At 40.9% G+C, this 26,975-nt stretch overlaps 1 protein-coding gene across 3 annotated transcripts in view; it reads right to left on the minus strand.

Moving 5' to 3' along the window:
• LOC126298573 (prostaglandin E2 receptor EP4 subtype) overlaps positions 1 to 26,975 on the minus strand; it is a 566,300-nt gene that overhangs the window by 67,184 nt on the left and 472,141 nt on the right. For 2 of the 3 annotated variants that reach the window (XM_049989944.1, XM_049989943.1), the window contains one exon: positions 6,812 to 16,431. The exons of the other annotated variant lie outside the window; for it this stretch is intronic. In XM_049989944.1, the coding sequence (XP_049845901.1) occupies positions 16,040 to 16,431 (392 nt within the window). In that variant the 3' untranslated portion in view covers positions 6,812 to 16,039. Of the gene's footprint in view, positions 1 to 6,811; positions 16,432 to 26,975 lie in introns of those variants that run through there. 3 annotated transcript variants of the gene reach the window in all.

The raw sequence follows: 26,975 nt of genomic DNA on the forward strand, positions 1-26,975 counted from the left end.
AACTGATGAAAGGAGAAAATTAAAAAATGCAGCAAATGAATCAGGTGAAATGCAATACAAACTTTTAAAAAATGAGATTGACAGGAAGGGCAAAATGGCTAAGCAGGAATGGCTAGAGGACAAATGTAAGGATTTAGAAGCGTAATTCACTAGGGGAAAGATAAATATTGCCTACAGGCAAATTAAATAGGCCTTTGGGAAAAACAAGGGATCACCAATTTAGTACTAGAGCTAAGAGTGGGGGGGTAAAATTTGTTGGGGAGTCCAAGAGATGAATACAGTATGCAGATTCAGAAGGATGTAGGTTGCAATAGTTATTTGGAGATGTAGGAACTTGCTCAGGATAGAGTAGCATGGAGAACTGCATCAAACCAGTGTTTGGACTGAAGACCATAACAACAACAACATTGGTACTATACAAATCTGTATCATATTGTGACTATTTATTGAGGAATACAACAATAAACTATATTGCATTGGATAATTACAGTACTGACTCTGGTCAAAATTGCATCTGTGACAGGTTTTTCAGAAAACACCTTTGTGAGAGACTGTTTAACACTGAATCTAGCGCTTCAACTGAGATTTCTTTTGTAGTCAATTTATGCTCAATTACAGTGATACTGTTAAAAATTTGTGTTGTCTCCAACTCAAATTACAAGCATGCCAATTTAACTGTTTTACTGTGATGTGGTTTGTTAATGATGGGAAAGCATCCGTATGCTTTATTATTTACCTTAATTTTGTTGTAAGATGATCTTGTCAGAAATACCAGCTCCATATGTTGGAAGTCTTGTGTGCTGTCTGCCTGAGATTCATATAAAGTTTGCCATGTTTGTATTAATGTTGTAAATGTTTTTGTGTCCTGCTTCTGAGGCAGAGATCAGGAAACAAGTCAGAGTTTTCCGGTTCAAGGATTAATCCTAACTCTGACTGATGTTCTAGTCTAATGAGCCACTGTGATTCACACCAAATTCAACTACCATATTTAGGTAACGATATAGTATCTATGTTAGTACAACACCTTGATTTAAAAATAGGTTGTCATTTATTTTTGCACTTAGTCCTTCTCTCTTTGTTAGGGCTGGTACTGTGCAAAATATACTGAATATGGGTATCAGAAACTTCCATTTTTCTTGATCAGCACAGTTTTCCAAAAAATGAACATTTTTAATAATCACACACAGTTTTCAGAAAAGTGTCTCGAGCTTATGGAGCTGAAATTGTAGCCAAGAATTTTTTGGATACAAAGTGATGCAGGAAATTTCAATGAGCAAAAGTACTTGTAAATTAAAAATAAATTTACTGTTATGAAGTCTAGAGCTATAATGAAAAGAAAAATTGGAACTTTAACGTCATGAAGGTTTGAATGTAATGAAAGGCATGAGTTTTATGACAGAAGAATAGTTGAGATGTTCATGAAAACTAAGGGGCTCATGCCCCATGAATCTGGATGGGAAAGATGTAATTTAAAAACCTTGAGCTGTGGCTCCATGAAAGCTATTTCCAGGTAACCTGTTAACAGATCCATAGCCAGGGAGGTTATTTTACCTCTATAATATTTTACTGCCATAATCATTAAACTATACATTAGAGCAATATGCCCTTGGGAAATGTAATGACTGTTGTTTCCACATGATTTCAGCAATATACAGTACCAACACAGCAAGGCCATTTTGGCAAATGTTATGAGGCCAAATCATCCAGACTGTTACCTCTGTAATTGCTAAAATGGTTGCCACCCATATGTTAGTTTGACCTCTCTACAAGTACCCCTCTGGTGTGGTCACACATAAGTAACATACATCTGTAGTGTTGATGCATGCAAGCCATTTCACTGTGATGATTTCTGTGGTTGGTTTCATGCTAAATATTCACATGTGTAGATTTCATAGTAATTTAAATCTACAGTTAAATTTAATACCCAGCAATGATCTATACAGGTATATCACATATTTGAAAGATTCATCTAAAGAGTGAGAACTGTAGAGTAGAAATGATTTCAATTTGTTTTAAAATAGTTTTTCATTACCTAATGATACCTATAATTCAATATTCAATAATTCAAATATTTTTATGACTACATTCTTTGTGCCCTTCTGTGCAAGAGTAAGTGTAAATTGTGATTAGCAGAGGCCTTTTTTATTCTTAGTGGTATATTTATGAATGTTATTTTCAAATTGTAACTTATTTTTAAGAAAACAATAACAAGAGAAAAAATGTTCTGTGATGCTTTTGTTAAACTGCCTAGCGCAACTGTTTGTTTTAATAGTTGCCTATATGAGATCTGAGGATGTGCAGCAGGTATTATCCAAGACACGCAATGAGAACTTTGTGTTTAGGTGTGGAACTGCCCCAAAATCTTATTTCATGTGTAATTAATGAATGGAAGTGTGCAAAATAAGCTGAATTTTTTGGTGCTTTCACCCCAAAAATCTTCAGTCAGACAAAGCAAATGTTACTTAACTTAATCATTTGGGAATCTCTATACTATGTGACTTCCAATTCAACTTCTTAACAGAATGCTCATCCAAGAATTCTGGACATTTGATTTTATATATTTTCTTTTTAATATAATCTGTTATAGGTGATGTCATATCTTGCCTTTTTACAGAACTGAATTAATTTTTTTTTTAAATTAAGTTAACTGGCAGACAATTTACTGGAATGGAAAATGAAAAACGTTAATTAATGAACAGAGCACAGTGATGTATAAAACATAGTGATAGCTAAAGGTGAGCTCAAGCATGCTGATGGCTTCTCACAAGGTTTATTCTGTAGCCTGGAAGACTAAAATTCAGTCAATAGTATCAAAGAACTATTACTAAATTCTTACATCATTTAAATAGTACTTTTGATAAGAAAGTAAATAAATACACCTCCAAGCAATTTGGAAGAGACATTTTGAGTATAATATGAGAAAGACCTGTAGTGCTTTCCAGTAAATCTTCAGGAAGGTCATTTCCTTGAAGATAGTTATGTAAGGTAATAAAATATAAGTGGGAATATAAAAGGCACTTCTGCACAGAAAAAGTAAATATCTTGATACATATGTTAGCCAAGGAAACATGGGAAAACATATTTTGAAAAACAACAACTGATGACTCGTACAACACTTTTTCTAGTACTTTCATGTTTCTATTTGAGATGCTCCATTCTGACAGAATACAACAATAAAATGCATGGAACAGATTGAATGTGTCAAAATGTGAATCAGTACAGGATAAATATCCATAACAGGTAATAGTACTGGGCAATTCAGTTGGTTATTGGATGCCATTGTACACAATGTCTTGATACTCTACCACAAAAACTGAAAAGGTGTCAAACATAAATTGTGCACCTTTACTTGAGGAGTGCTTGAGCATACCCTGTACTGCAGGAGTAAAGTAGATGGGATCCAGTTTGATGGAATGAAGCACCCGATTACAAAAATATGGGAACCCAAAAAATAAGACAATATGTTGGAACAAACAGTAAGACATAGCACGTACCCAGTGCTGTGTAATTTGGGACAGTGTGTAGAATATTTTGCTGCTATCAAACCATGTAATTTTTTGTTTTTGATTTTTATTTTGTACTCATGTTTAATTTATTTCATTCAGTACAAAAACGTGTAATCTTTTGATATGCAACAGTGCTTAGCATTACCTATCTATGTCATGGTATATTATTTTTTCGCTTTAAATGTTCTTTTCAATGTAACAAACAAGCTGAAAGTAATCAATGTAAAAAATTAACAAAAATTAATTCAGGCACTAATGACTTAAAGTACTAAAATGTTTGGAAATCAATAGATACTCGTACCATTATAAGAACTAGCTGCTGTTGAAAAGTAAGCAGTTGCAGTAGCTAATGTGTGAAGAAGCAGTACACAACACAACTGAGCACTTCAGTTACGAAAAGGACACACATAACACAGCTACACTGAATGTCTGTGACATCACTTCTTTAGGTATGTCAGAAATTATCAAAATATCAGAGAAATGGATAAGAAGATATCTGTCTTCTGATAAGAATAACAGTGATAACACAAGTGCCTTTAGTGAGTGTGACATCTAAAGTAAGATGTACTGCTTTTACACTGTGAATCCAGAGATGTTTTGAGACAACTGGAAAAAATGTGATAATTCAAAATAAATTCATTACTAAAATGTTTTGATTATAGTATTGTGTTTGATTTAGATTTCATTTCTTTATCATTTCATGTTCACGGTTGGAACCCTCAAAAAAGTTCTCCTTCTTAGCAACATTTGCACTGAGAGACACTAGGTGTAGGATCTAAACCAAACTGCCACACAGCTAATTGTTCCATACTTATTTTGTTGAACAAAAGCAAATTGTAACCATTTTTGTTATAAACCTAGTGTATATAGTTATTTAGATTGAAAAAACTACATTCTAACTTTAAGTAGGATTTTGATGGAATCCTACTTTAAACATTCTATCATCATATCTCACATATTTGATTACTTGTATCAAAAGGCTAAACTGCTTTCTCAATGTAAATGGTTTAAATGGCTCTGAGCACTATGGGACTTAACTTCTGAGGTCATCAGTCACCTAGAACTTAGAACTACTTAAACCTAACTAACCTAAGGACCTAGAACTTAGAACTAGTTAAACCTAACTAACCTAAGGACATCACACACGTCCATGATCGAGGCAGGATTTGAACTTGTGACCGTAGCGGTCATGCTGTTCCAGACTGTAGCACCTAGAACCGCTTGGCCACCCCGGCTGGCCTTTCTCAGAGTGCCAGATGTTAGACTGTCACTTGTAATGTTATGCTTTATATTTTATGATGGATTTTTCTTTCTATATGAATGCTGTTCCATATGACCTGGATATATTTTTACTGGGAAATCTAACATAGTTGTTCATTCACACAGTACTGTTGGTTGTATTAGCCACAGAGTTATCAGAGATATAACAGGTATCACCTGCTTTCACCATCTTATTACATTATTATTTGGCCATAAGCAAAAATATAGAGAACCAAAGGACACAGGCCCTCTCACAATACATAAAACTACTTAATTTTCCCCAACACACACCAATGATGATGTTGCATTTCAAATCCTCAAAACTGAATGAAATAATAAAAGGCATCACAACCATGAAAAGCACCAGCACTTCTGGGTATGACACTATACCAAACAGGAAACTAAAATTATCTGGTGGCTTAATCAGCAACTTAACAGTGTTGCTTATGTAATCAGTCTGTGAAAAGTGGGTTATTTCCTTAGAGATTAAAGTGTGTTACAATGATGCTAATACACAAAGGCACCGAGAGAAATGTAATCACTATCAGCCTATCTCTCTGCTGTGAGTTCTTTAAAAAATATTAGAGAGGGTTGTGTGCGACAGGCTGTATGAACACCTAACACTAAATGACTTACCGACAACCTCCCAGTTTGGTTTTTGCAAAGGGTTCTCCCCAGATGGAGCAATACTCAGTCTCACAAAAGAAATTCTAGGTGAACTGAACTGGAGATGGTATCCTATGGGGACTTTTTGTGATCTTGCTAAAGCTTTTGACTGCTTGAAACATAACACATTAGCACAAAAACTCCCACAGTATGGCATAAGAGACTAATCACTAGCTTGGCTAAAATATTACTTACATAAAGGGAATAACGAGTTGCCCTAACAGTTGCAGTTGACAAAATAACATCGTTTTGGGGAACTACTCAGTAGGGTGTTTCATGGGCCACTGATCTTCACAGTGTACATAAATTACTTACTAGTATCAAATGTGATACTGTTGGACAAATATAGAATGTTTGTTAATTATACAAGTATCTTGATCAAAAGTGTGAAATTTTCAATGCAGATTACAGCTGAATCATAGCAAGTATAGAATATTAAACCTTTCTAAAACAAATCTAATGCATTTTCAGACAGCAAGTAACAAGCTCTTGTAATATATATCAATAGTCATAAAATAAATGGAACTTAACATATAACACTTTTTTGGCATGCGAATGGATAATAAATTTAGATGGAACAAACATATTGATCACCTGCTCAAAAGGCTAAGCTCTTCAACTAAGCACTATTTCGTGCTATGTCAGGAGGGATATAAAAATACTGTTATGTTTCACATATTTATAGTCTCTGATCTCATATGGTATAATTTTCAGGGCAAATGCTTCCAAATTGGAAAAGTTTTTAAACTGCAAAAACAAGCTGTGAGGTTGATCTGTGGTATTACAAATCAGATATCCTATAGGCATCTATACAAGATCCTTGGTGTACTTATGTTTAGAAGTCACTAAATCTCCTCGCTGATGATATTAACATCAAAAACTTTTCTGAACTAATTGTGACATTCACTGAAAGAGTTCTTCATACATCACACTGTATATAATTTAAAGGAATGTATAGAAATATATGTTACATAAAAGATGTATCACATTATGAATGATCATGTGATATTTTATGTTAATACATGTATTATCGCATACCTAATATGTATATTATTTGCAGTACTGTTTTCTTGAAACCTGCAAGGTAATATTTTGTATCTTGTATGTATATTGTTTGCAGTATTGCTTATTTTTCTTCTCTTTTTCTCTGTGTTATAGTGCATTGTTTGACTTGTTCTACATTACAGCACAACTTTTGTACAAAATGTAATTTAATATGGTCAGATAAAACATCAAATCAAATTTATTATTTTCGAGAATTATCTGCAGTGAGTGCATTACTGCACTTATGTGACTTTGTCTAATTGTCATAATATATACTCTATATTTTGAGAAGAATTTCTGGGATGCATACGGGCTTTTAAGATAATAATACAGAATTATTTTTATCATTTTTTTATTTCTGTTACAGCACTCATGAAATTATAATTACAATGCTTTAACAGAGTGATATTTATTGATAAATATTTGGTATAGCAGACATTTCATTCTCACAGGAAACACACATAAAATATGATTCATTTTAAAAAAATGTTGTCATGGTTTGATTAACATGCTTTGTGCTAGAAAAATGTATCTAACTTATCTGAATACTTTCTACCTAGATTTATTTCTGCAAAAGTAGTTAAAAATAGAACCACATACAACAATATAAGAAGCAAATGCTCCTGCGTTTTATTATACACATTACACATGTGATGTTCACATATGGATATAGATGGCTCTGATAAAATTGCAGAAAATTCTGCGCAACTGACTAGAAGAACTCAAGAATTTTAAGAACAATAAATAGCACAAGTGTAATGTATAATGCAGCTTACACAATTTTTCTATGAAAATGGAGTAGAAAAGTAAAGTTGACCAAACAGTGAAATTCAGTATTAATATTATCATTCTCTAATGTGCATTCTTATGTTAAAGTATTTATCTTTGGTTACGAAATGGCACATACTTATATGAAATAAAAATAAATTCAATAGTAGACTAGTATTAATATCTTAACATTATTATGAGTATACATAAAGACAAGAAACGTATGTTCTTTTTTCAAACTAAATTGCAGGAGTGGTGTTTAAAATTGGATCTTCTACAGTTACAGAAGAGTCAATATTGAGTTACTTTATATGACTATTTCTGACAATATGGCCATTCTACAGACTAGACCTTTTTCTGTGTAGTTATCTGACTGAAATGCTGCTGATAAAAGTGAATAACAGTTAAAAACTGTCAGTCCTAGATAGTACATACAGTGTCATAGAGAGCTTTACACTTATTTCCAAAATATACATGAAATAGATTTAATATAGTTGTACTATAAATGGTTAAAAACATTAATTTTCTTTTATTCAGTGAATATTTTTTCATTCTTATATTGTTAATTGCATAAAGAATAGAATGTTTCAGACCTGTCCTATAAATGTTTGATACTTTTTTTAGAAAAGAAGAAGTATATGGAGGATACAGTAGTACTGAGGAGAAAGAAAAGGAGGGATGAGGAGGAGGAGAAAGCAGAGATAGTAGAGGAAGAGAAAGCTCTACACCATGAAAGTTATAATTCCATTCTGTTAGATGATTTGTTTGTCATATTACATTGCATTTCCTGCAAACTTTAATACATTGTGTGTTAAGGTGATAAAAGTGTTATCATTTTTAAATAAGATGTAATCCTTTCATAACAAGAGTGGTATATGCTTAATCATAGTCATATACTGGAACACTACTTGCATAATCTACATTAAAATGTGAAACTCTTGCAACAAATATTACATTCTAGTCTCATTAAGGAAAGAAGGGAGAAAATACATCCAGCAAACGTCATCTCCTCACATCTACTTTGGCCAAAAATTGATTAACTGAGTGTAAATGCCCAAATACAGAACATAATGCATTATCCATGTAAAAGACTAACATTCCTTGAACATGAGTGTATTGATTTCTTTGTAACATAGATACAACAGAAATATGTTATAGCTGGTATGTGGTACAAGTTTTCTGGAGAATAATAGGAGTGGACATGGTGCATTGGCTTAAAACATTTCACCTAATTTGTAGATCATGGGAATTGTGGTGTAATTCAAATGAAAATAAGAAATCTTATAGCTAAAATTTTACAGCATTTTTTTTAAAGTAGATCTCACTTGCAATTGATTGGCTTACTCTTATATCTGAAATGAACTATCTTACTCCTAATACACTCATTTGATTGTGATTAACATAACTGTTGCCAATCATACTTACAGCAAGCCTAATAATTTTTCCATCACAAAAACATATTTCTTGCAAAGAAAAAAAAAGGATCAGATATTCCATAAGAAATGCCATTTATCATATAAAAATGACAATAAACTACATGGACACTATTAGTATGAGTATTTATCAACAAAAAGTACTGATACTCTTAAGATTAACTGAAACTGTAATTTGATGTAACAGCAGTAGGGAGTTTATTTTATTAACATAATGTAAAAGATAATACAGTTAAACAAATCCGGTTGTCAATTTACAGAACAGTGTATTTTGTAATAATCTTCATTCAACATATCAGTTTATTACCTCAATCTCCATCACTCCTTTTTATGAGCATTCAGGTTGACAGGGTTACGTTATTCATAATCTGTCATGATGTGATGCCACAGATTGGATGAGACTGAAAGTATGGCACTATTATTTGGCTCAGGATGATGAATTTTTGTACATATAACTGATCTGTATGTCTATTTCTAATAACTTTTGTCAAAATGAACAGGTCATGTGGTACAAACATTAACATAAGTAAGTTATAATATATTTGTTAATTATGTTATTACAATATTATTGTCATCTGTATTTTTTGCTTACTATTGGAGTGTTACTTCATAATAACCACTGAAGGGCTACATTCCTTGTATCAAGTTCATTAAAATGTCATAATCTTCCAAGTAATCATATTAGTTTATTACACCCTTTGGAAAAAACTTCAAATGTTTTTGAGGACTAAAAGGCATTATCAAGTTATCTTAGTAAAAATAAATGAGTATTAGTTCTGAGTAGTGTTTTGTTATAGTCCATAAAAGACATAATAGTTCCAAAACAGCAGAAAATATATTTGTGAAGCAGAAAAAGGAAAAAAGAGCATTGGCGTAATATTTTTACAACTAATCTGGTTCAGTCATACAATAACAGGCATTCATACTAACATTTGCAGACACTGAAAGTAACAAATCTTCTGCAAACTGAATTTCACATTAAACTTCGGTAAGTTTCTACAAAAAACACAAAGCTAGCAGTGCCTAAATGTGCCATTACTTGAAGTCCGTCTGTTAATTTCTAGACATTTTTAACAAATGCTCTCTTTCAGATGGCATAAGGGAACTAGTAAACCAATCATAATAGCTAAATCATTTCACCTGTTAAGCAACTCTGAAGAAAGTTTAAACATTTATTGTACAGTACAGCAAACTGTTCGGCATATTTCATTCACACTTTGTGTAAAGTTAATAAACTCATCAACTGGCTCTAAAATTGAATTGTGCAAAAATATTAAGTTAAGAATTTGGAAAACAGTGCTGCATTGTTATTGGTAACATACAAATATATCTTTGGAAACACACAGAGGTGAGACAGTTTGGTTCCACATATCCTTTCAACTCATCAAATATGAGTGTGCTTGAATGTAGACGTATGTTGTTTCTTAGTTTGGAATCAGAATTATTATCATGTAATTCCAAGTAAGGTTATGTAACAGTGTTAAAAATCATAATGGAAAATGTTTCACATTTGCTAAAATTTAATTCTGATGTATGTTACATAATCTTTATTTACTTATCAAATATATTAACATTAGATTTGAAAGATTTTCTGATGTTACATTACACTATGAATAGCAGAATGTTTGGAGCAGAAATTAAACTTATTAACTCATTTTTCACTGTAGAAATTGTCATAATTCTCTATTAGTCATACGAGAAAAACTTCCTAAACTATGAAGTGGCATTCATGGAGAAATAGGAAAAAAAACTTTTTATAACACATGTGTAATACTTTTCAGAATATATGCTTTAATAGAATGAATCTGAGAGACCTCATTCTTTTTGTGAACTGCCAAGAGATATAACTGCTCTCTGTTATTAAACTTTACTTCATGAGATATGTAGAGTAAACTGTCAGCTTAGAATGTCTCCTACAAGATGTCAGTAACAATGGATATGAGTTCATTGCTGTAACACATGACCTGCTACTATCCAGCAGAATAACAATGTTCCAGATGGTATACCACCTGCTGTTCCATCTCATGAATCTTCTCTTCCCACAAGATTTTATCTCTCCCACCGGACTGACTTTTTCTCTTTTTGTGAAAGAAAATGTAAGGCAGCATAAAGCAGAGTCCTGAACTGAACTTTCAATTTAGATTCCAATATAGCTTTTATTGCATGCTACTTATTTTATAAACTGTCTCTTTTAATATAATATATTCTAATATTTCTCTTCACACAATGAGCCTACAAACAGCCAACTATTCTGAAAACTGAGTAGGCCTTTCAGTATTTGTTATAAAGGAGAATTTTCAGCTTTTCTTTGGTATAGAAGTCATGTTGTAAATTCTATTATGATACATTAGAGACACTGTAACATGTGTATTAGTATAAGGCGATGATGTTGAATATACATCCTGTGCAAAGTTCTGATGGAAGTATGAGTCTCCTATGGAAGTAGTCAAAAGTATTTTTGGTAATGTGAAACTTCTACTGAAGACAACTTATGTTTTTCATATTATTTTTGTAGCTGTGATACCTTATAACTCTCATTATACACACCATGCAATAGAAATGCCATAATTTTAGCAATATTACAGTACCTGTAGGTAGAGTGACCATTCCTAAAAGGAGAAGGAAGCATGAAGTGTTCTTGCACTCAGCACTGATATACATAAAGAGAACAATAATTTACAATGTGCAAAGACCTTTCATCTTAAACTACCAATTTTCTGTTATACTCATTTAACAAACATATTCTCTTGAAAGCAGTATAACGTTTTCAGAAGCAGTTCATATGGAGCATACCAGTAATTTTTATGCTAGATCATGGAAAATGTTACAATTTGTACATGATTCTTACATTGTCTTATTTATTCCATCTTATATTTTGTTACAGTTTTTGCCATACCCATAAAACTTATAGGATATTATCAAACCACCTCTTTAAGTACAAAACTGTTAGCATTTCCATATGCATAGTACATGTTGGCACTGCATATTGGTACTGATCAGTACTGTAATCAGCAAAGTTTTTCTAGTCATGACATTGCTTTGCATTTTCAAAGCCTGGGTATGCTTCATTTCATTTCATTTTACAAAAGTGGTATTATTTAATTTGTTAATAGATTCAGCTGTCTGCAGCAAATTTGCATTATGTGACAAGCGCTTGCTGCCCACTGTTTTGGCTGTTTAACCTGGCTATCATCAAAGGACTGACATCTCTTTGACAGTGCTCAATTCACAAAAAGAAAAAAAAGGTAGACTGTGATGGTTGATTTATCTCCATGGAAAGGTTCTCAAGTTAGTAGGATGTTCATAGGAAAATACAAGTCATTTACACAGTACATATCCAAGTAATGATACAACAAAGAATCAAAGAATATAGTCACTGCTGCTGCACTCCATTATCTGAACAGTTTGTACATTTATCAGTAATTGTGAACTTAACTTACGGAATATTAATTGCACTTTAAATGTCATATCATATAATGACAAGCATAACATATCTTGTATATGTCAATAATCTAATTGTTGTATTTTACAACAGAATGCTATTCTTGAAACAATTCCAATCATTCATAAATGAGCACATAAATACTGTCCATCTTCACCAATACACCGCACCGTGCATGTGGCACTGGACAAATAAACTGAACCATTACATGATGAATCAGTACCATCTGTCAGTGATGAAAAAAAAGTGAAATATAACCATCTGACAGAACTAAAATTCATTATGTCTGATATAAGTGCCAAAATCAACAGATCTGATGTTCCGCAAGTGAATAGTGGTGGTCAGAGTTCACTACAATAACCTGGTGTAGCCCAACACAGGAATACTGAAGCAAATGTTTGATGGCCATCTTTCAGCTAGCTTGTGTAACTGTGGTCTACCAAGAGAGTGTGATGGTACTACAGTGTTGTTCAAAGGTAAGAGAAAACCTGAATTGTAATTGAGCAAATTGCGAACAGCAACTCAAGGGAAAGTATACTGGCCACATACCGTTTTTGTCGAGAAGTCAGTCCACCATAAAATGAAATGGAAGACAAGACATCAAATAATAAGTATAGCAGCATTCGACTTATACAGCATCGAACAGGCTTGCGCTATTACACAGCAACAATTTCCGTACGGCACGGCTCACAAATGTGTCAGTTCTGGATCATTATGAAAATCAAAGCATGCAAGGGATATGTTTACAATTTCATAAAATAAGAGTCAGTTCCAATGTTGGTGCTGACTTTTAACACATGAATTATTGAGAGATGAAAAGAGCGAAAATAGTTAGGACTCACAAAGAATTTCATAAGAGCAGCGAGGACTATACATGATGAAAGTACATTTAAATCAATGAGTAGAGCTAACTGTAAAGCCTTTAGTCCTAATGCAAGTATTGGGATTCACATCTAGTTTGATTTTTAAGCGGGAATACTCATTGGAATTTAAAATTTTGTCTGTCACTGTAGCCTACATTGTTTTGAATAAGTGTAACTGTTGTTAAGTTCTAGTCTCCTGGTCTGCCACTCTCCTTTTGTTTCTGTTCCAGGTCCCAAAGGAAAGCAAGAGCCAACTGCATTAGTCAAATCAACAGAGTAACAGAATACCCTATAGCAAACATAAGATATTCCTGTTGACTACACAGATGACAAACCATGTCCAAACAATCCGCCGATTACCCGCCAAGAGAAAGTTTTTTAGTAGAGGGATGTCACAGCAGTCTGCTTCGTATAATCCGCGAGATAATGACAGACTTCTATCCTTTATGTAAGCTACTCTCAATCACAGAATACTCTGTTGAGCACAGAATAGATATGTATCAGAAGAAAACAATGAAACGTGTATGAATGTGATTCGGCCACAAGTTTATAATTACTAGGTGTGCGTGTGATAGATGCTTCAAGAAGAACTTTCTGTGGAGCTCGAGTTCTACTGTGAACGAGCAGAATGAAGAGATAGAAATGGCATCACAACAGTACAACGTAATGTATCTTGTCACACAAAACCACTGTACTCGCCGCGCATGGGGCGGTTACCAGTAACAAAGCATTTCTGTGGTTTGGCTCCGATTATAGATAAAACAAAAGAAACGTGGATATTGGTAGAAAAAAGTACGCAACTGCAGCGACGTTTGTATAACTGTTGAAAGTTAAAAAGAGAGACCTTATCGTGAGAAACTATTCTTATTATGTTGGAGAAATGGAATTTCGCGCGTGTTACGAGAATATTTTCGGGCTGGCTATAACCAGTCGGGTATGTGGCCGTAAGTTTTATTTTATACCTTTAAGAGTATTAAAACACGAAAAATTCTGAAACATTTCGTAATTTAATAAAAAAAGATTAACACTAAATGCTTGAAACCAGTTATGAAATAAAATTCTAGTAACGCACTTGATTGATTGATGTCGTTCCAAAATTCTTATAACTTCCTTATGTGTCCTGACACGTATCAATGATACTGATCGTATGGAAAAAGTGGACATAATTTTCTCGGAACTGGACCAAGAATTCTATAATGATAAAGGAGGAAAGGCAGCTGTGACTAATAGGTTTGTTTTCAATTTCTTCGTGAAACATACACGAGTTTTGCCTTAAGTCAGACTAAAGTACTTTACATTAAGGGAAAATTGTCAGTTGCAGAGCCAGAAAGAATCCATTTGTGGCTGACATGTGAGGACAATAGTAACAATATTGGTATAGGCGAAAAGACGATCACTGAATAGGAAATTGTATGTCACCTTTTTTTTCTTATTATCTTAAGTAGTGGGATACAGATACCTTTCAACAACAAAACATAATTCCCTTGCGGAACCATATACAACCGGTATATCGTTAGAGGTGGTTTTGTACACATGCTGACGATCTTACGAGTACTGAATCGGCTCATGGACAACTTAACATAAGCGCAAAGTTATTTGTTTTCGTATTTTCTCATCCGTTGTATTATTAAAGGCGTTATTATACTCGGCATCTGGTCATGTTGACTTTTTTTTATAATCTCATCCTTCCCAGAGATACATATCTTTATAGTGCCAACGCCAAGAGTTCGTTTCACTTGTCCCTCTAAATCACTACTGGGTGATTACGGAGGTAACAAAGTTTTCATTTTTACGTCTTTCACTAATAGGCAACACAGAATTTTGGATGGATATCAAATTACTTTGATTCATGTTTCCTTATGTTGCGTCTCAGCGATCACTGTCATCACATCTGTATATAAGGGGAACAGATCTAAGGAGCACACCAAAATGAAATCATGTAACGAATGAGATTAGTTAGCACGTGACATCGTAAGAAGGTATAAAGTAACAGAGAAACAAAAATATAGATGCAACATATTCTGGCAGAGGGTACCGTGGATACGAGAAAAACTGCAAATCGTGACGTCTGCCTGAAATGCTACGAAGAAACCACGAAGTGACGCTATAGTTATGCACGGACGTAGTACCACTTTTGCGGCAACTATATCAGTTAGATGTCCCAATATTCCGTTTAACACTTTTCTGTGCACTGTACGGTACCCTTTGACAAGAGACGTCGTATCTATAATTTTTGTTTCTTCATCACGGTATCTCGTGTGCTCACTGGGTCTGTATTTTGTACCGTATCAATTTTGATGTGCTCCTTGCGCGTATGCCGACTGTCGAAGAGCGTCGTAAGAAAAACTCGAACGCTAAAATAATTTGGCATCTGGGCAAAACCCTTTACGTAAATCCTACAAGCGATTATTGACTTCTTTACTAATTTTCTATCCTATATTACGCCACTAATTTCAAATCCTAACGATTCACTTTATTATTAGATTTAAAAATGGCTGTATTTATAGCACTTTGTTTACGTAAGTTAAGCCCTCAAAACATTCTGAACATTTATTTGCGAAAAGACTGGCGAAAATAACTCGGATGGAACGGTTCACGCGGATCAGCAACTATCTCAGGATGTACTGTTTGCACACGGAACAGTGTCGTATCTCCGACGCACTAATGAAATAGGCATATTAAGAAAAGCGCTACTAATCGCATTGGCAATACACGTTCCACAGCAAAGTCGAGGACGTCGATAATTACCAGTAGCTGCAATACGCATAGAACGCGCCGCTATTCGTAGCCTCTGGCGAGATAATATAAAAGATTAAAACACGAGAATGGAACATCGAGTTACCGTCGAGAAAATCACGTTAAAGGAAGCTTTTCGCTGTTTCCTAAGGCTCTTAACAGGGGTTTCGCACCCGATGTAGCAGAAAACAAACAGGCAAGAAAAAGCCGCACCCTGCTAACAAACACCACGAAGAATTGTAATAGCTCACACTCGCGAGTTTCAGCGATGCGATTCTCGTTACAGGTGCGAGCTCGCAGGAGTAGGTAGAGCTGGTTTCCTCACCGCAGGTGATGGGCCAAAGACGTGTTTCCAGCTCGCTGCTTACTAAGACTTAGACAGCCGTGGGCTGCGGCACGGGCAGCGGGGGCGGCGGCGGTGGGGGCGGCGGCAGGGGCGGCGTGGCGGCGCAGGCGAGGCTGGGCCGGCCGGCGCTGGAGGCGGGCTCGTGGTCGGTGAGCGCGAGCGACGCGCTGGCCGTCGCCGTACTGGTCGAGCAGCGCCGGAAGACGCGCTTCAGCAGCCCGGGCACGCAGGTGGCGCGCCGCCGGTGGCGCAGCAGCACGTACACGTACGGGTCCAGCATGAAGTGCAGCGCCAGCAGGCACTCCGCCACGTCGAAGAACAGCTTGTACCGCGACCCCTCCACCAGCTGCGTCATCGGGATCGACATCTGGAACACCGCGGAAACGGGGTCTGCAGATGCGAACCGCACTCACAGGTTCTCCAAAACTGACAACGGTGAGCTATCCAGAGGTGGGGTGGGGCGACGGGGAGAACGCCGTACGATACCAAGTGTGTGTTAAAGGTCGTAAAATAGATTTTTAAAAATCATTTATTAACAATATCTGAAGGTCGTATTCGTGTCGGGACTCCGGCCGGAACGTATCGTCGTCTGGACACGATATTTCGGTGGTCCGTCTTCGGGTGAGTAGGCCGTCGCAGTATCTCGCTGGAACTGAAATCGGACACTTTTTTCCTTCTTTCTTTATTGTATTTCGATGCCCCGTCTGGGGCGGGCTGGCAGCAATGTATGCGCTACTCTTCGGCCGAAAAACATTAATTATACAAAGGAAGACATTTGAAGGAACAAAAAGGAGAAAATGTGGTGTACGTATACATAAAAAAGGAAGAACAGTACGGAAGAGAACACACAAAAAGCGGGCGACTGTAAAATGCAGATAAAAACCGTAAAAAATGAGTGCACACAAAACAAAACCACACACCAGATCCTAAAAGTATCGACGGATGGCGTAGCACGTAACAATCACTGTCAATAACACTACGTACAAGTCCGGCACATAATTAGAATCGCACCTCTCGTCGCACAGGAGAACGGCAACGAACGCGACATTGACGTAGTACACTGATGACGATGACCAAACAGAGAGGATCTGCCAGGGGAGTACAGACGAGAGGGGAGGAAAGAAGGGAGGGAGGAGAGGGAGGGGAGACGGACGGGGGGCGGGCCGAAGAGGGCTGCGGAGGGAAGGACGTGGGAGGGAAGCAGTCGAGGAGGGAAGGAGAAAAATCCACGGAGAGCGGAAAGGGGGCCCAGGGGAGGAGGGAGAAACGAGACAAGGTTACAGTTGGAAGGAAGCGTAGATGTCACGGCGAAGTTCAACATCCGGGAGGGGAAGGTGCTGCAAATTGCCCCGATGAAGAAGACGGAGGGTTCGGAGGTGGAGAGAGCTAGGGATACAGCGATAGAGGTGTGGCATCGGGTGGGGGGTGGAGAGGTAGGAGGAAACGGGCCGTGGGGGGGGGGGGGGGGGATCGAACCTACAGACAGTGTAAAGGATGCAGAGATGTTCGAGGAAAAGGAGGAGGTGGGGGAAGGGGATGAGGTCGTACAGGAGCCGCGTAGGGGAAGAAAGGAGGATACGGAAGGCGAGGCGGAGTGCGTGGCGTTCGAGGATTCGGAGGACCTTGTAAAAGCGGGTGGGTGTGGAGATACGGGCAGTGCTGGCATAACAGAGGATAGGACGGATGAGGGATTTGTAAGTGTGGAGGATGGTGGAAGGATGCAATCCCCACGTCCGGCCAGACAGGAGTTTCGGGAGGCGAAGGCGGGAATAGGCTTTCTGCCGGACGGTCGGGAGGAGAGGGGTCCAGGTGAGATGAAGGTCGAGGGTGAGGCCAAGATATCTCAGGGTGGGGATGAGCTGGATGGGGCGACCATAAATGGTGAGGTAGAAATCAGGGGGATAAATCGTACACGCCACAGCGGATCCTATTTTGCACCGACCGTGGGTCCATCGCGCGCGCGCGAACCTAACTGCCCTCTAGCGACAGGCACAACAGTGTACCAATGCTGTAAGCTTGCAGAAACAACAAATCGATATCAAACACTACTGACAGTTTTGATAAGCGAAACAGGGACTGTTGTTTCTTAGTTGGTTCAAATGGTTCTGAGCACTATGGGACTTAACACCTGTGGTCATCAGTCCCCTAGGACTTAGAACTACTTAAACCTAGCTAACCTAAGGACTTCACACACATCCATGCCCGCGGCAGGGTTCGAAACTGCGACCATAGCAGTCGCGCAGTTCCGGACTGTGCGCCTAGAACCGCTAGACCACCGCGGCCGGCTGTTTCTTAGTGTCAAATAGAACAGGATTCCAAGACTTACTTAAAAGGACACCCCTTATCTCTGTTTATAATATTGTCAGATAGCCGGATTTCAATGGCTTCTTTCACTACACAGTCCCAATACCGCGACGCAGGGGCAACGACTTGTGTCTCATCGTATAACATTTTATTTACTTCAGTAAGACAATGTTCTGCCACTGCAGATTTTTCTTTTCAGAAAGCCCGGGGTCCACAAGATCCCCTGGCATTGCGGGAAAGCCTGTATCGGACAAACGTTACGTACAGTCCGTGATCGTTGCGTGGAGCATCATGGTCACAGGTGTTTATTTCAGCCAGAAAAATTTGCAATAGTGGAACATTGTCATACTGAAGGACATAAAATGTTGTACGATTTCAGTTCTGGTGAGACAGTGCGACTGCCTACTCACCTGAAGATGGCGGCCAGGTGGACCGCCGAAATATTGTGTCCAGATGACAATATGGTCTGGCTCAAGATTCGACATGAATACAACCAATTACAACAGATAGCGTAATGGCACAGCTACAAGAGCGCCATCTGTGTCTACCCTTTAATAGGGAATGCTCACAGCCAGAAGGCTCAGTGTGGTGCAAATGTGTGAAGCGAGCACACAACGATGCCACGAAGACGCACTCGTGCTTCCTACAGCCAACTGAGCGAGTTTGAAAGGTGTCAAACTGCGGCCTTCGGCCTTCCGAGTGGCGAGATGGTCTTTTCGGAGAATTGCCACACAAGTTGGACGTGCTGCGTCAGTTGTGCAACGATGCTGGTATCAGTGATCGCGTGAACATTCTCACACCCGTAGCCGAGGTTCTGGACTTCCGCGCAGCACAGAAGCCCGCCAGGATCGTCGTACTGTAAGGGCAGGAGTGGCTGATCGTACAGCTACCACAGCACAGATAAGAGGGCTTATGAGCCCAGGCTTGTCAACACGAACTGCTGCGAACTGGTTATTAGCACTCTGACTACACCTCTGGCCCATCTTCCACTCACACCACATCATCGACCGGTGTGGCAGAGCGGTTCTAGGCGCTTCAGTCCGGAACCACGCGACCGCCACGGTCGCAGGTTCGAATCCTGGCATGGATGTGTGTGATGTCCTTACGTTAGTTGGGTTTAAGTAGTTCTAAATTCTAGGGGATTAATGACTTCAGATGTTAAGTCCCATAGTGCTCAGAGCCATTTGAACCAATCATCGATATGCACTGCTCGACTGGTGCCGTCAGAGGGTCACTTGGAAGGCGGAATGGCGCGTAGTGGTCTTTAGTGATGAAAGCAGATTCTGCATACACGAAAGTGATTATCATTTGTGGGTACGATGTAGACCTTTTCAGCACTGTCTTGTAGAGCGCATTCGCTCAAGACACACTGGGCCTCACCCAAGACGTTACAGTCTGGGGTCTGATAGCCTACAATTCTCGTTCACCTTTTGTATTTGTAGAGGGAACCCTAACCACCGCTCAGTATGTACAGAATGTTTTTAGACCCATTCTTTTGCCTTTCTTGCAACAAAAAGATGATGTGTTGTTCCAACAGGATAATGCTCGCCCACACACTTCCAGTGAAACTCAACATGCTCTGCAAGACGTGCAGCAACTTCCCTGGCCAGCATAACCTCAAGACTTGTCTACAATCGAGCACGTGTGACATATGATGGGACAAGAAGTGACCTGTGTGACTTATCAAGCGATAGCTTTTCAGAACTACACGAACAGGTCCAGTCGGCGTGGCATAACGTATCCCAAGACAATATTCCCCATCTGTAGGGTCGATTGGATGCCTGAGTCTGCGCCCGCATTGCCGCCTGTGTAGGCTTCACCACGTATTAATATGGGTGTTTCAGCATGGATAGATACCTGGTACCTCAGAACTGCTTGTGCTGTGGATTTGCAAATGCAATTGTATGCACTGTTCCAACAGTAACTATTGAGTAAGTTTGGAACCTCTACAGAGATGTACTATTTTTTCCGGCAGTGTACTTTATCCCTTGACTCTTTCATACTCGGTACACCCCACTGAAGGCCTCGACGAGAGTCTCCTTCAAAGGTATCACAGCCGCTTTGGCAGCCTTTGAGTACGTTCTTCACCGAAAGGAGGCCGGGACTGTAGAGTGGCGGCGGCAGCGCTGTCGCATTACGCTTCGCAGGAACTGACGGGCGCAGAGGTATCTGTGGCTGGGCGCTGTCGTCTTACAGCAGTCAAGTAGTGGCGATGACTTTTCACATGCAGCTCACTCTTTTCTGCAGTCTTTCCGCAGTAGGCAGCGTTAAAGGTCTGTCCTTGTGGTACACACTTCCTGCGAATCACATCCTTGTCGTCGAAAAAGACAATCAGCAATTTGGATTCGTTCACCCTCATCTTCTTCTGCTTCGGGTAAGCCGTGATGTGCCATTCTGCAGTCTGGCGCTTCGTCTCTGTGTCGCAGTGAAATGTCTACATTTCATCACCGGTAATAAAGCTGTTCAAATAATCACGTTTAATTCCAATAGGTCCCTCAGTTCACTCGCGATCAGCACTCGACTCACCTTTTCTCGTCCGTCAACAGTTCGCAGACCGGCTTAGCACACACTTTTTGTGTGTTTAATTCTTTCGTAACGATGCGATGCACAATGGTTTTCGGAATGTTCGAAGTGTCAGCTAGCAGCCAAACACTCATTCGACACTCAGGATTCAATAACCCACGCACACGAGGCACAGGTTCATCGGTTTGGCTTCTTGATGCTCGTCTAGAGCGGGGCCATCGTCCACCCCTTCCTGACTCCCCTTAAACTTCTTCGTCCACCTCATAACTTGCACAGACGAAAGAGCAGACTGCCTGTAGGCTTGTTTGAGTAGTTCGTAAGTTTCACCAGCTTTTTTGTCGAGTGTTGTGCAGAACTTGATTGCCCAAATTTTGGAAATTCTACATGAATACTCTACGCCTACATGGATAGTATGCAAATGACATGTAAGTGCCTGGCAGAGGGTTCATCGAATCAGAGGGTTCATCAAACCACTATGCTTCAGCAGGAACTCACGAATCCAGAGACATGTGTGACTGGGTATTGTCGTGATACGGCAGCCAGGCAGCGGTGATGACTTTTTACGTGCGGCTGACCCTTTTCTGCAGTCTTTCCAGCCTTTTCAGATAATCCGCCACGACGTGGTTTCAGAACAGGAGTGTACTAAATCAGCGATCCTGGCATGACAGGCTACCATTGCTCCCCCCATCTACGCACACACACACACACACACACACACACACACACACACACACACACACACACACACACACACACACAGAGAGAGAGAGAGAGAGAGAGAGAGAGAGAGAGAGAGAGAGAGAGAGAGAGAGAGATCCTTTCTCTCTAAGTTGAATGGCTCGAAAGTATTGCGACCTGTCGGGCCGCAACATAAAATTATGACTTTTGGGACACACGTTGTAAGCCGCTTGTGTGGAATAAAGTTCTCGAACTGGCTCTCTGTAGGTCATTGTCCCAGGAAGGGGAAACTTTATTGACACATTCCTGCGGTCAGATAGATCACATGATCACACTGACAGAACCACAGGCACATAGACACAGGCAACAGAGCATGCACAATGTCGGCACTAGTACAGTGTACATCCACCTTTCGCAGCAATGCAGGCTGCTATTCTCCCATGGAGACGATCGTAGAGATGCTGGATGTAGTCCTGTGGAACGGCTTGCCATGCCATTTCCACCTGGCGCCTCAGTTGGACCAGCGTTCGTGCTGGACGTGCAGACCGCGTGAGACGACGCTTCATCCAGTCCCAAACATGCTCAATGGGGGACAGATCCGGAGATGTTGCTGGCCAGGGTAGATGACTTACACCTTCTAGAGCACGTTGGGTAGCACGGGATACATGCGGACGTGCATTGTCCTGTTGGAACAGCAAGTTCCCTTGCCGGTCTAGGAATGGTAGAACGATGGGTTCGATGACGGTTTGGCTGTACCGTGCACTATTCAGTGTCCCCTCGACGATCACCAGAGGTGTACGGCCAGTGTAGGAGATCGCTCCCCACACCATGATGCCGGGTGTTGGCCCTGTGTGCCTCGGTCGTATGCAGTCCTGATTGTGGCGCTCACCTGCACGGCGCCAAACACGCATACGACTATCATTGGCACCAAGGCAGAAGCTACTCTCATCGCTGAAGACGACACGTCTCCATTCGTCCCTCCATTCACGCCTGTCGCGACACCACTGGAGGCAGGCTGCACGATGTTGGGGCGTGAGCGGAAGACGGCCTAACGGTGTGCGGGACCGTAGCCCAGCTTCATGGAGACGGTTGCGAATGGTCCTCGCCGATACCCCAGGAGCAACAGTGTCCCTAATTTGCTGGGAAGTGGCGGTGCGGTCCCCTACGGCACTGCGTAGGATCCTACGGTCTTGGCGTGCATCCGTGCGTCGCTACGGTCCCGTCCCAGGTCGACGGGCACGTGCACCTTCCGCCGACCACTGGCGACAACATCGATGTACTGTGGAGACCTCACGCCCCACGTGTTGAGCAATTCGGCGGTACGTCCACCCGGCCTCCCGCATGCCCACTATACGCCCTCGCTCAAAGTCCGTCAACTGCACATACGGTTCACGTCCACGCTGTCGCGGCATGTTACCAGGGTTAAAGACTGCGATGGAGCTCCGTATGCCACGGCAAACTGGCTGACACTGACGGCGGCGGTGCACAAATGCTGCGCAGCTAGCGCCATTCGACGGCCAACACCGCGGTTCCTGGTGTGTCCGCTGTTCCGTACGTGTGATCATTGCTTGTACAGCCCTCTCGCAGTGTCCGGAGCAAGTATGGTGGGTCTGACACACCGGTGTCAATGTGTTCTTTTTTCCATTTCCAGGAGTGTATTTTAGATGCAGTTTCTTGCAAAAGGTAGTTTAACTGCGTAGGATCCTACGGTCTTGGCGTGCATCCGTGCGTCGCTACGGTCCCGTCCCAGGTCGACGGGCACGTGCACCTTCCGCCGACCACTGGCGACAACATCGTGGATACTTCCACATATCGGTGCAATTTTCTTTCCAAGTGCTGGCCTAACTCATGAAGTTCTTACGGACACACTTCTACAGATGCTCTGACAGCATCTGATTTCTTTTACCTCTCTCTCGATACATTTAGCGTAATTTAGGAGTGCTAACTTCAACGATAATTAACTCGGAAATGGCTCAACGTATCGACTTTTTTTCTTAACAATTACTTCTCAGCACGGCGTCCCATGCAACACCCTTACAAGGTTTTCACACTGTTTCTGACCACCCTGTATATTTTCATAGGCGTTCTCTCTCTCGTGCGCCAACAAAACAAGGCACTTCAAATCAAATGCACAACGGAAACCTTTACGACAAATGACGCTCCTTTAGCATCAAGATGTTTAATGTATCCATTTATTACAAAAGGCACGTGTTTGAAAACTTGTGACAGTTACAAAGAATACGTAGATGTAAACGTGTCTTTGCTGAACCTACCAAAAAGTGTGTTTTATAATTTCTGTTACAGTCCTCTAAGGGTTGTAAAGGGAAGTTAGTAACGTGTTATTAGGGAACTCATATCCGGAAATGTACCGTTTGGATGTAAAATAAATTTGAAGATCGGACCACTCTCAAATATCCACGTACTCTGCAATGATAAGGAGCTCTGACTTGTATGCTTGATGGGAGCCCTTGCCATGGGCAATGTTTCAGTAGTCGTTGTCGGGTTCTCTTCTACGTGACGAGGGAGCTCCTGTTCAAACTCGAGAGTGCGGCCCGTCTGTGAAGCATCACAGTCAACCTTCCTTGTTATCGATGCACCATTTTGTCTCATCCGTTGCTGTAGTCGGACGAAAATGGAATGTGATGTCATAATTACAACAGGGACTGAGGACGGCGCCCAGTTCTCATATTGCGTGAGTACTGTGAAGTTGGAGATCTGAAAGCGATTCGATCTTCAAACTTATTTTATATCCAAACGGTACATTTCCGAATATGGGTTTCCTATCAAAACGAAACTGCCGGAGAAAAATTAATACACCCTTTTAGAGGTTTTCAGTTCATTCAAGATTTATTGTCGCAAGAGTTCGTACGAAATACACGAAATAATTACATTTACATATCAATAGCACAAGTCGCTCTGAGGTACGACGTATCGACCCATGCCGAAACACCATATTGGTATGTAGTGTAGTCTCCACGGGCGGCAATGCAGGCGCTGACTCTGACATAAAGTCGACCGAACACATAGCGAATATTGTTCTGGGATACGTTATTCCACGACTTCTCGACCTGTTTACGCAGTTCTGCAAGAGCTGTCGGTCGAGGAGTTGCACGAGTCAGTTCTCGTCCCACCATATCCCACACGTGCTCGTTCGGAGAGAAGTCCGGAGATCGCGCTAGCAAGGGAAGTTACTGCACGTCTTGCAGAGCACGTCGAGTTTCACAGGTCTGTGGATGAGCACTAACCAGCTGGAACTACACACCGCCATCCTGTCTAAAAACATTCTAACGGAACCGAGGACTGGTTAGTGTCCTCTTCAGAAACACCAAAGGTGAATGGGAGTTGTTGACAATCGCATCAAGGACCAGTGTGTGGTTCAATCCCGCGTCCGGACATCCTGATTTAGGTTTTCCGTTATTTCCCTAAATCACTCCAGGCAAATGCCGGGATGGTTCCTTTGAAAGGGCACGGCCGGCTTCCTTCCCCGTCCTTCCCTAATCCAATGAGACCGATGACCTAGGTGTTTGGTCTCTTCCCTCAAACAATCCAACCCAACCAGTGTGTGTCTCGGACGAATGAACTCTGTGATAGAGCGCTCACCAGCATGGCGTTTGCGCAAACGACCATCAGTTGCGTGCAGGCAGAATCTGCTTTCATTGCTAAAGACCGTGGCGCGCCACTGTATCTTCGAGTGGTCCTGTGTCGAGCCGTGCACGTCGATGCAGCGGTGCGAGTGGAGGACGGGAGGGGCTGGAGGTGTACCTCCCCGTAGTCCCACTGCTAATAACCAGTTCCCAACACTTTGTGTTGACACGTCTAGGTCTTTGATGTAGTAACTGTACGATTTGACACTGCTGTCCTTACTAGATGACGATTCTGGTGGGCGTCTGTGCTGTGTGGAAGTCCATAACCTCGTCTACGGGTACGAGAACGTTCACGTTATCACTGATACCAGCATCGTTACACGGTTGATACAGCACGTCCAACTTGTGTGGCAGTTTTCCGAAAGGACCATCCTGCCACCCGGAAGGCCACAATTTGACCCCTTTCAAACTCACTCAGTCGGCTGAGGAAGCACGCGCGCTTCTTCCGGTTGCCTGCTCGCTTTACACTGAGCTTTCGGGCTGTGAGCATTCCGTATTAAACGCTAGACACAGATGGCGCTCTGGTAACCATGCCACTACGCTGTCTGTTCCGGACGACGTTGAAACCATTATCAGTACATCTACTATCCCCTAGGTGGCATATGCCGTCGTCGGATCAAAACTGACGTCGTCTTTTCAGGAGTACTTTTTTTTTTTTCTCCGGCAGTGTATATCTACTAAGGCCCCCACTAAGTCCCCCTACGACCTGTAACAGGAATTGTGAAACATTCTGTATTGTCAGAAACTAATGAGAAAGTCGCGAGAACCGAAAGAAGAGCCTGTGTTTATTAATGTTGTCTGTCAAACAAGTCATATGAGGAAGTTTTTTCTGTAAAGGCTGCACATGGAGAGCGTAAACGGGGTGAGTGGTGAAGGGCAGCACTTGCGCGCTGCTAAGTAAACCACATATGTCACGCCGCCCGCCGGCTCCGTCACTCGTGCACTCATCTCGCTTCTCGGCGGGCGCCAACTGCACTTCTCATTTTTTGCCGCTCGCACCACCTATTTCCAGTATGCCTCACATGGCAAAGGAATACGTGTAAACGTACCAAGTAACATAAGTCTCGTCGTCGCTCGGTACGGATGCGTTTGCGAAAGCATCGATAGGCAGCATTAGTTGGAAGACATCGGAGCTTTCAGCAGTCGTTGTAGGTGAGGTGCTATTACTGCGCTACGTCGCGTCATATTACACTTCGTGGAGTGGCTGCCGTGTAGAGGTGATACCGACATGGAGGCGGTATCTGTCGATTGCAGTATGACTGTCATTTCAATAGGTGCTACGGCTTGGCTACGTGAGCATCGTGCTCTTGTTGTGGTGTATATTAGTAATGATGGTTCTGTGGTTACTAGTCACCAGCCATTTCGCATTCGGATCGAACATGACCGACACGATTCTGTTCCCGATAGAAAAACTATTGGAATTTGGGTATCTGACTTCAGACCATCAAGTTCTGTACTGAAAAGAAAATCTACTGGCCGACTGCGGACTAAAACAACGCCGGGAAATGTGGCGCTTGTGAGGGCGTCCGTCCAACAATCTCCAAAGCGTTCGGCACAAAAACGTGCAGTTGCTCTAATAGGAGTGTCTGAAGATCCCGCACACAGATCTTCACATGCACCTCTTGAAATTCTGAAAGAGCTGTTTCCTAGACGTCTTCTGTCTTTGCGAGGGAGGACGACTGTTCAAACCCGGTTTTCGTGATTTCCCTAAATAGCATCCGGCAAATACCGGGATGGTTCCTTCGAAAGAGCACGGCCAACT

Source organism: Schistocerca gregaria, chromosome X, assembly GCF_023897955.1.
Source record: "Schistocerca gregaria isolate iqSchGreg1 chromosome X, iqSchGreg1.2, whole genome shotgun sequence".
Classification (NCBI taxonomy): domain Eukaryota; kingdom Metazoa; phylum Arthropoda; class Insecta; order Orthoptera; family Acrididae; genus Schistocerca; species Schistocerca gregaria.